This window comes from Chlorocebus sabaeus, chromosome 8, assembly GCF_047675955.1.
Source record: "Chlorocebus sabaeus isolate Y175 chromosome 8, mChlSab1.0.hap1, whole genome shotgun sequence".
Taxonomy (NCBI): Eukaryota; Metazoa; Chordata; class Mammalia; order Primates; family Cercopithecidae; genus Chlorocebus; species Chlorocebus sabaeus.
The window spans coordinates 146,765,982-146,776,353 of record NC_132911.1 but is presented as its reverse complement, the minus strand read 5'-3'; the positions used below and the strand labels follow the sequence as shown (position 1 = coordinate 146,776,353).

Sequence of the window (10,372 nt, the reverse complement as noted above, 5' to 3'; positions counted from 1 at the left end):
CAGGCGCCCTGAAGGAATTGTGGTTCCCGTCCTCCTGTCCAGAGAGGCCAAAGCCCCCAGCTCTCAAAGGCACAAGGGTGGCTGGTCCAGTGGCTGTGGGGAGGCGGGACATAGGCCCCTGTCCCCAGCACAGGTGCCCAGATTAGATTCACACATATTTCCTAGGAAAATGCATCGGGGAAGACCTGCACCGCCACTCTCACTGCGGCCAGATCACTTCCCAGTACCTTCCTGTGCAGAAAAACAGAAGCTTTCGGGCCAGGGTCCTGGGGAATCTCCTCCCAGCACTGGTCTTGCCGGCTGCCCCAAGGCGTCGGATGCCAGATTCCTGACCTTATGAGGAGCACCAGGCGTCCTGCCCTGAGGATCTGCCCTAGCCGGCAGGGTTGGAATTCAGCTGATAATTCATAACTGCAAGAGGAGGGGAGCAGGTCCTGCTCTGCCTGGGAACCCGAGGACCCTTCTCTGGAGAGCCTGCAGCCTGCCGAGGACAGGGGGATCCAGGACCTCTACCTGAGGGGGCTGCCATGGCCACCTGGGTCCACAGGGGCAACATTGACTGGCTGGAGGACAGCGGGGGGTGCAGTGCACAGGCGCAGGGGTGCAGGCTGCAGGGGTGCTGTGAAGACCTGCCCTCGGGCAGCAGGCGGCAGACCCAGCATTGTCCTTCATCTGGGGCTTTGCTACCTGGTGAGGCCACCTCCTTCCCGATGCAGAAGGCCTCCTTCTCAGCCACCCCTGCCCCAGGACAGCTCCAGGATGTCCCATGGTGCCCTGCTTAGCCTGGCCAGTCCTGAACTCGGCATTGGTCCCCTCTGCCCCAGCCTGCCCATTACCCGTGCCTCATCTGGCAGCCCTCCCATTCCTACCCTCCCCTTGCTGGCACTGTCCATCAGTCCTGACCTCCTGTTATCCTACTGTGGCTGCTCAGACGGGCACCCCAACCCTGGTCACATGCCACAGACCCCTTTCTCCAGGCTCATCCCCACCTCCACTCAGGGGCCCCAGCCCTTCTAGGATCCCAGCCCCGAGCCTGTGACATACTGCTTACCCACTGCTGGGCCCTAGGCTGCAGGGACAGTCCCTATCCTCAACCTCCCAGCTGGAAGGTTTTTTGCAGATCTGGCTGCTCCAGTGGCCACCGGTACCAACCCACAGAGCCCTTTGCTGAGGACTGGGCAGGGCGGGTGGACGGGAAGGAGCAGGAAAGAATGAGCACCATGGAGCATGAGAGTTTATTGTCTCCAAGAGGGTGAAGGTCGTGGTCCCAATGTACGGGTGGGGGCACCCACAGTGTTATCCTTCCTGGGTTTCCCTTGGGCAGAGGGGGAGCCCCAGCTGTGGCTGCACCCGGGCTCTCCTGCCCCTCGAGGGGTCCTGGACAGCATTCAGGGCAAGGGGCCTCATGCAAGGGGCCATCGCCCACCAGAGGCACCGTCCTTCCCCATCACCCAACACCAGAGGCACCGTCCTTCCCCATCACCCAACACCACAGGCACCGTCCTTCCCCATCACCCAACACCAGAGGCACCGTCCTTCCCCATCACCCAACACCAGAGGCGCCGTCCTTCCCCATCACCCAACACCAGAGGCGCCGTCCTTCCCCATCACCCAACACCAGAGGCGCCGTCCTTCCCCATCACCCAACACCACAGGCGCCGTCCTTCCCCATCACCCAACACCAGAGGCGCCGTCCTTCCCCATCACCCAACACCAGAGGCGCCGTCCTTCCCCATCACCCAACACCAGAGGCGCCGTCCTTCCCCATCACCCAACACCAGAGGTGCCGTCCTTCCCCATCACCCAACACCACAGGCGCCGTCCTTCCCCATCACCCAACACCAGAGGCACCGTCCTTCCCCATCACCCAACACCAGAGGTGCCGTCCTTCCCACCACCCACGCTGGAGGTACCGTCCTTCCCCAGGAGGAGCAGTTGCTGAATCCACAGGGTTCCCCAGCAAAGGGGCCCCTGTGGGGGAGAAGCGAGGTGGCTACATCCAGGGTGGAGGCAATGGCACCTTCCCCACCACCTCAGAGAGGGAGGGTCCCCCCCCAGTGTCCCGGAAGAGGCAGACACAGGATGGCAGTGGGAGGCAGGAGACAGGACGGGCCAGCAGGGCCAGGAGGGGGTGTAGAGGGAGGGCCCTCACAACAGGGCCCTGAGGAGGCCGAGGCCCACCTGGAGCAGGAGCCCCCCTTGCAGGGCCCAGCGCCCCTCCTGTGGGGTTGGTGCCCTGTTGCAGAGAGCCCCGGAACAGCAGCGCCTAGTTATCACGCCTTGCACCGTGGGGGCTGGTGTCCATTCGAACTTCGTGTTGGTGTTGGGACATCTGGGAGCACAGCGTTTGCTGAGCAGGGTGTGTACGCTCCATTCTGCAGAAAAGAGGAGAGGCAGGTGGCCCCAGAGCCCCCAGCAAGGAAGTATCCACAGTTATCAGGAAAATGCAAGGATGCTTTCCAAAGGGGCAGCTGGGACCCAGAAGAACTAGAGCAAGGAATCTGGCCCTATGAGGGGGACCAAGAGACCACTGTCTCCTGTCCTTTCCTGGGCAAGGCGCTGCAGAGCTGGGGACCCTGGCTGCCCAGGCCACCTCCACCCCGCAGCACAGCAAATACAGACTCCAGGGCAACTGGCTGTAAGGGGCTTTCCCTGGAAGCCAGGTACAGCCTGGACCACCCCTGCCAGCCCGGGGGCGCGTGCGTCGTGGGGAGAAGGGGTGACTCAGCAGTGGAAAGGGGCTGCCCATCACAGAAAACCTGCTGGGCTGGGTGCCCAGTCCTGGGCTCGTTGCTCTGTGCTGCTCACTTAAAGACATGGCAGAGACTTTCTGATGGACACGTGTCTGTCAACAACCACGGAACCCCTGAAGGGATGCACAACACTCAAAATCCAAATGGTGGAGAAAAGAGCTTGGGTGGAATCTCCTTTATGTGTCATAGTGTGTTATGGTGTGTTGTGTTGCATTCTATTTTATTATATTATGTTGTATTGTATCGTCTTATATTAAGTTGCAGTATACACGTTATATTCATTACGTTGTGTTATACTCTATGACACTGTCATACACTGTATTAGATTCCAGTGCAGCCTGCCCCATGCTGGGCTGTATGGCGGGCCTACTGTGCTGTGCTAGGAAGGGCGGATAACCCATCCACCCCAACAGCTGCGTCTCCCCACCCCTGTGTGTTCCTGCTGTCTTCCTAACTTCAGTGACATCAGAGCCTTTGTCCTGCTGACAGTTCCTAGAGACACTTCAAATGGAGGAGAAAAAGAAAATTCACACTCTGGGATGCTCGCCCAAACCCAGTGCGGGAGAGAGAGCAGGAGGCACCGTCGGACCCGCATGGACCCAGGCCCTGGAGCGCCGAGGACGCATCAGCTGAGTTGCTGAGAGGCGGGGCACCCGGCAACTGCCCTCTGCCCCAGGCAGGACTCACCAAAAGAGACGACAACCTCGTTGGAGATGCAGACTTGGTCCAGCGGGCTGCACGCCGTGGGCGGGCACTGCCTCCAGCTGCTCACCTTGAAGCACTGGTAGCAGCTCAGGTTCCGAGCTGTGGGCAGCAAGCGGGCCGCGGTGGACCAGGGTCCGCAGCCCCAGCCCCAGCCCCAATGCCCCGAGCCCTGTCAGGGCCGCTCCTTACCTGGCATCGTGGCGCAGACAGCAGACGCGGCAGCCAGCGGGAGGGCACACAGGGCTAGGACGAGCCCCTCCATGACGCCAAAGGGCTCAGCCTGAGTGGGGTGAGGTGGGTGTTGCGGGGGACTTCGCCCAGAGAGCCCCCTCCCCAGCTTCCTGCTCCCTAACCGGGCTCCACTCAGGGCGCAGCCCCCATCCCACCCCAGCCTCCTGCGCTCCTGGACGCGGCTTCACCCAGGACGCCCCCCACCCCCAACCTCCTGCACTCCTTGGCGGGGCTTCACCGAGGGCGTCCCCCACCCCCAGCGTCCTGCTCCCGCGCTCGCTCTCCTCCCTTCCCCGCATCCCCTCTCCCTAGGCCCTCTGCCTTTGGTCCCCCTTCCAATCTCTCTAAACTCCTCGGAGCCCCATTCTCACCCGACCCTCATCCCAGCCCCCGGCCCACAGTCCGGACCCCTCTCCAGGCACCTTCTCTCCTGCCGGGCTGCGGGGATCTGCGCCCTGGAGGAGGAGTCAGCCCTGGGACTGAGGGACTGGACCGGCCAGCCCCTCCTCTGGTCTCTTGCACTGGGGCGGCTCCCGGGGTTCCCGAGGGCCTCAGCGTCTGCCTGCAGCCGCCTCCTGCGGAAAATAGCCCGAGACCCGGGAGGAGGGGGACGCCTGCAGGTCCCCCCAACGCCAGCCTCAACCCCAATCACAGACCCTGGGCTCCACGCCGTAGGGAACGTCGGGCCAGATTTGGTTCCTGACTCGGGGACCCACGGAGGCTGAGGGAGACCCAGAGGGGGCGGAGGGCGGGACGACCCTTTCCCTGGGGTGGGGCGGGAGTGGTCTGGATTTGGCAGCAGACGGGGGAGGGAGGAGGCTTCAAGGCGGAGGAGGAGGAAGAGGGAGGAGGCGGAGTAGGGACCCTGGGGCGCAGGTGAGGTTTGGACAACCTGAGATGGAACGGGAGGCGGCCAGGGCAGGGCGGCCCGGAGCCGGCCAGGCAGATCCAGGAAGGAGCATAGTTAAGGGCAAATGAGGTCGGCGGGGATGGTTAGGCCACAGGCACAGAATCTTCGTTCTTTCTAGAGGGCTTGGAGGCGTTCCCCTGGCAGAGGTGGCCTGGGAGGAGGGGAGAAGGGAGGAGAAGGGCAGACGCCTCCAGGGGCCCCTCGGGCGCGTTCAGTGGCTCAGAGAAAAGCAGGGCGTAGCCTTACAGGAGCCTGGAGCTGCCGCAGGGGTTGGAGGCTGCTGCTCCAGAACCCTTGCTAAGTTTCTGGGACCTGCAGGGGGCTGAGTCCGGGCCTTTGAAGACTGGTGCCCTGGAAGAACGGCTCCTGCACAGGCTGCCTCCCAGCTCTGTCCTCCCACATTTCCACCTCTCACAGGTGAGGCTGGGGCCCAGCCGGGTCTGTCCGGGTGCTTAAGTGTCCCTGGGCCCCTCGGAGGCTGTGGTTCCAATTTCTTTTGCAGCATCTGCCCGGCCCCATGTAGGTCCTGGATGCAGAGTGTCAGGCTGCCCCCGTCACAGCGCAGACCTGCCCCCTCCCCACTAAACTCATCTGCCTCCTACACGTAGTCTTCCCTTTGTCCTGTTGTTTATTCTGTTGTTGTTGTTGTTTATTTTTTTATCCCCGGGAGCCAAGGGAGTTGACCCATGTTCTCACTGGGCCACTGGAACCCAACAGCGTGGACATCCCGGTTGGTGGGCACCCAGCTCTCCCCTCCAGAGGCACTGTCACACCCTCCCCCACCTCACCAGGGGCACAGGGCCCTGCTGGACCCAGGCGACGTCAGGAAATGCTGTCCTCAGTCTGGAGGACCACCGACCCACTTTCCTCCACGGAGCCCCTCCCTGGGACCTCAGTGTGTCGAAGCTGTCTCACTAAGGGGCAGCCCCAGGCTCTTCCCTCCAGCCCAGGTGGTCACACAGTTTTCACTCTGTGTCAGGTTCACTCTTTTCTCCTTCCTGCCTTCATTTCCTGAATCACATCCTTTTGAGCATGTGTGATGACAAGGCAGGGCTGGACCCTGGGTCTGCGGCAGTGAACCGGCCCAGTCACCTGCCCTAAGGGGTCTTGCAGGAGGTAAGTGGCAGAAAGAAGAAAGGGGTAACTGCTACCCATAAGGTGGTTGGGAAGGGCTGCCCCTGGCCCCAGCGTGACTGCTGCCCACCACCTCCAGGGGCCTCCGCATCCTCTCCTGCACTGCAGCCCAGCAAGCCCCTCCCCTGCTGTGGCTTCTGGGAGAGAAGGTGCCGACCCGGCCCAAGAGTGAGTGTGCAGGCAGGTGGCGCCATTTCCCCTGCGTCCACGCAGTGGCCCACCCAGCAGGACTGTCCCGTTCCTGTTTCCCCTGGTGCATGCTCTAGGGATGCCCCAGATGGGCCCTGCCCTCTGACCCCTGCCTGACCAGGCTCAGTGTCCTCTGCTCCCTTTGTCCTCCGATGCTCCAGCCCTTTCTGCCACCCAGCCTGTGTGTGGGTCGGGGCTGTTTTGGGGGTGGGTTTAGAGGGCACGGGATGGAAGTCGTTTGGAGGGGAGGGGCCGTATGCCCTTTGTTTATCATGTGCATTTTTTCATTTGCCATTCACACTGTGATTGATTTGAATGAATTTGGCACTGTGAAATCTGCAAAGTCAAAAATCAAAAAGAACAATCAAAAGAACAGTGGCATTGGAGACATGTGCAATAAAGGAGTCCAGGTGGCAGTTGGAGGTCAGAGGCTGGAAGGAACACACAGTTCTCAAAGGAAGTGGCTGAGGGGTCTGCAGAGACTCATCTGAGCCTGTGGCTGGTGGTGGGATGTTGGAGCAGCCACAGCCAAGAGGGCCGTGCTCAGAGCCGCACAGCTTTTAGTGCCCACGAGAAGGCACTGGCCCTCCTCAGGGCTGACCAAGTTCCTCGGTACTGCATCCAGCTGTGCTCCTGGCCTCATTTCTTCTCACCTTGGTGAATTAACTCCCAGACACAGCAGCCCCTGGAGGTGGCGGGGAGTAGCCAAGAACGGGAAAGGGTCAGTCAGCCTGTGGTCAGCAGGGCAGCAGGTGCAGGCCTGGTGTTCCCAGAATACTTTGCTGGGTCATGCAGTTGTCCCCATCACAGATCACTCCAGCTCCCCGGAAGGCACAGCCTGTTGCTGTTCCTGGGGGCACCCCTGGAATGAGCATAGTTCGTGGACAGACTTCAAAACAGCCCAGAGCAAAGATGTGGCTGTGAGGGAGGGGCACGGCTCTGGGGTCTTTGCCTCCACGGTTCCCTGACTTGGTCCCGCAGTTGCCCTGGAGAGGCAGGGCCACCTCCTTGTTAAGGGCTTGCTTGTTCCTGGTGGTCTCTGTCAGGAGCCCCCGTCCCCTGGCCCCAGACTCCAATACCTGTCCAGGTGTGTGAGCCAGTGTCCCTCTGGCAGCAGAGAGGCCTGTAGGAGCACAGCCCACAGGCCCCAGTGACATTTGCTGAGTGTTTATTCTATCAATGTTCTTCATTTCTGGCCTGACTTCAATCCTAGGAGGTAGGTACCATAATGAGTCCAATTCTAAAAATAATAAAATGGAACAGAGACCTGAGGAGATGGCTTCCTGATGGGGGACCAATGTCCCAATTTTAGCACCAAAGTCCTGCGACCTGGGAAGCCCTCAGTGCTGGGCAAACCCGGATGGTTGGTGCCTTGATTCAGGAACACCCAGGTAATAGGTAGAGGGCTGAATTCAAGCCCGGCTCAGCCGCGTGGAGCCTCGGCCTGCACTCTGCTTCTGAGCGGTGCCGGGAGCAGCACTGTCCAAGGAGCCGGGGTCATAAAACCCAGCTGGCGAATAGGAACCATGTTTGTATGTTCTAGAAGATGAAAGAATAGAATTGAACTGAATAACAAAGATCAGGGTACATTATGCACAATTAGGACACATGTATTTTAATGAAGAAAGTAATTAAATAAAAAAGTGTTTTATTTATGTGTATATATTTTTGCTTGTGTATATATGTGTATATAATGTTTTAGATATACAAATATATATTGTAAGTGTTTCATATTTTATTTCATATTTTATATTTATGTTTTGTTATAAATATGTTGATCAGTTATAAATGTATGTGAATAAGTTCTGTGAATGTTTTCTGTGTCAGTGTTTTGGGTGTGTATATATTTATTTAACTTTTTAAAGTGTAGATCTCAACCAGGAAAATGTGAGAGCTTCCTGTTTAGATGAAGTGGATGACCTTCCTTCCTGCCCTTATTGTATTCATGGTCTGAGAGCTGGGTGCCAGGAAGCTGCTGTGTGGGTATGTGCGCCAACCCTGGCAATAGGCACGGACAGAAACACACCGTGGAATTTTTCCAGTGAGGGAATCTTGGCGTGATGTCCAGAGGCCTCCCCGAGTGGTGTCCTGAATGAGTCCCACAGTCTCCGTCCCTGCACTCTTGCTATGGAATGCCAGGCTGAATTGTTGAACTGAAGATCACTGTGTTCCCGCTACACTTATACCTCTGACTCTTTTTCCTTTTCACCTTGGCTGTTGGGAAGCTCACATCCTAACTATTTGTCCCCAGGCACACGTATGGGGCCTGGCAGGTTTCTTGTTGCCCCTCATGGCTCTGCTCAGGTCGTAACTTGCTTGCCTTTCTCCTCCCCTTGCCATGTGGAACCCTGGTTTGAGCGTCAATTCTTAGGGCCGTGGAGCTTTAAACCTTTTGACTGTTCATAGTTTTCGTGCCTTTGCTTCTTTCACGCTCCAGTTCCTGGCCCTGCCTTGGGGGCTCCATGCACAGCTCTCCCTGGGAACAGGTCGTCTCCTTGCCCTGTCTTAATCTGGGGACTGGTGTCTGGGTGTCCCCAGCGAGACCCCTCTCTGCTGCTGACAGGGCTTCCAGGAGGAATGACAGCGGCACCCCAGAGAGGCATGAGGGTGCAGAGAGAGCTGGGTCAGCAGTGGGGGCCTCACACTCTGGCTCCTCACTCCCCATGCCTGAGCAATTCATCAGGTGCTCTCCTTAGATGGACAGGTGTGTGCGATTGTGTTCTGTTTCTGACTTTGGGTTTAGTGACGTCAGTAAACGTCAGGTTTAGACCTGAATGGTCTCCCCACGGTGCACAGCCCTTCTTGTTAATGCTGCAAAATCAGTCAAACACACAGCCACAGGGAGCCCTTGAACCAGAGAGCCCAGTACTTTCATTTTGTTCTAAATGTACAGATTGTTATTATTTTCTTTTTTTTCAAGGCAACAGTGAGCAAGGATTTTGTTATCATTTTCAAACTGGCACATTTACCACGCTGACAATATTCTCTGACCCAGCACAGAAGTTCTTAACAAAAGCATCAGCGACATAGTTACACATATTAAAAGATTGAAAACCACTATTCTAATAAACCACAGTTAAAGAAGAAGTCATATTGGAAATTAAAATACCTAGAAATGATTAAAACTAAGATACTACTATCAAAACTATTGGGCTACAGCAAAAGCTGTACCTGAGAAAAAAAATCTAACTCTACATATTTGCATTGGGAAATAAGAAAGGTTAATTTTTTTTTTTTTGAGATGGAGTCTTGTTCTCTTGCCCAGGCTGGAGTGCAGTGGTGCAATCTTGGCTCACTGCAACTTCTGTCCCCTGAGCTCAAGGGATTCTCCTGCCTCAGCTTACCAAGTAGCTGAGTACAGTTGTGCACTATCACACCTGGCTACTTTTTGTATTTTTAGTAGTGACGAGGTTTCACCATGTTGCCCAGGCTGGTCTCGAACCCCTGATCCACCTTCCTCAGCCTCCCAAAGTGCTGGGATTACAGGCACGAGCCACCGTGCCTGGCCTTATTTTTGAGTTAATAATTTTCTCAGCCATTAAAGTGATATTTAGTGAGTAGGAGGGAGACTTTTTTCTTAGGCAATCAATGCTGGAGTTATTGGGGGAAACTGGTGGGAAGCCTGAAGTTAGCAAGCTCAGGGTCCAATCTCCGCATTTCGAAACTCAATTGAAGAAAAGAGACAGGACTGAGAATGCCTATTAACAAAATAGAAAACCAAGGTAAAATCACATGGCTATGGCTGTGTCTTTGAAGGAACAAAATTTAGACAAATATCTGGTAAGACTAAGGAAAAAAGATCCACAGATGAATAATGTAAATGGAAAAAATGGGTCATAACGACAAATAACTCCCAGATTTTGTAATGCAAAAAGACAAGAGTTTCACTTCCAGTTAGCATGAGGAAAGAGTGTGAAGCCACCCTTTCTATTTCAACAATGAGAAAGAAATGGAATTATGTACAAAAATTATCATTGCTTTCAAATGCATTGGAAAATGATGGGTGCAAATCTGAAGGAACTGCCAGTCTGGGGGGGCCCTTCTTCGCAGTGGAGCTGAATGGCGCTGAGGGCGGGTTAGTCATTGGCAGAGCTCTATCTGCAGGGAGAGACTGATGTTTCTTGGTTCTTTTGCATATAATTTCTAGCACACTACCAAAAATTATAAGAATTACAGGAGAGTGTGATTTTCAACCAAGAGATAAGCTATGCAATAGAAGCAGACACACAGATAACCCAGATGAAAGAATTAGCAGACAAGTGCTTTACAATACTGTTGTAAATACATGAAATAAGATGGAGGAAAGGATGAACAAAATGGATGAAAAGATGGAGAATTTCAACAGAGAGATGGAAGCTATGAAAATAAGTGCTTATTGTTATTAAAAATAAAATAAATAATAAAAATAAGTGTTTATTATTATATTAACCAATTAATATAATACCTGAAA

At 55.6% G+C, this 10,372-nt stretch overlaps 1 protein-coding gene across 1 annotated transcript; it reads right to left on the bottom strand.

Moving 5' to 3' along the window:
- Positions 1 to 623: 623 nt before the first annotated feature.
- Positions 624 to 4,410, bottom strand: LY6L (lymphocyte antigen 6 family member L). Its single transcript, XM_008001715.3, has 3 exons — positions 3,648 to 4,410; positions 3,441 to 3,557; positions 624 to 2,375 (listed from the first exon to the last, which is right to left on the bottom strand). Exons 1-3 carry the CDS (start codon positions 3,718 to 3,720, stop codon positions 2,149 to 2,151), a joined length of 417 nt encoding a protein of 138 aa, XP_007999906.1. The 5' UTR covers positions 3,721 to 4,410; the 3' UTR covers positions 624 to 2,148.
- Between the last annotated feature and the right edge of the window lie 5,962 nt (positions 4,411 to 10,372).

Bases quoted from the DNA above. Each gene is read 5' to 3' on its own strand.
- LY6L (XM_008001715.3), bottom strand. From the start codon at position 3,720: ATGGAGGGGCTCGTCCTAGCCCTGTGTGCCCTCCCGCTGGCTGCCGCG. The intron at 3,558-3,647 runs GTAAGGAGCGGC...TGCTGCCCACAG, and splicing joins TGTCTGCGCCACGATGCCAG to CTCGGAACCTGAGCTGCTAC. The intron at 2,376-3,440 runs GTGAGTCCTGCC...TCTTTTCTGCAG, and splicing joins CGAGGTTGTCGTCTCTTTTG to AATGGAGCGTACACACCCTG.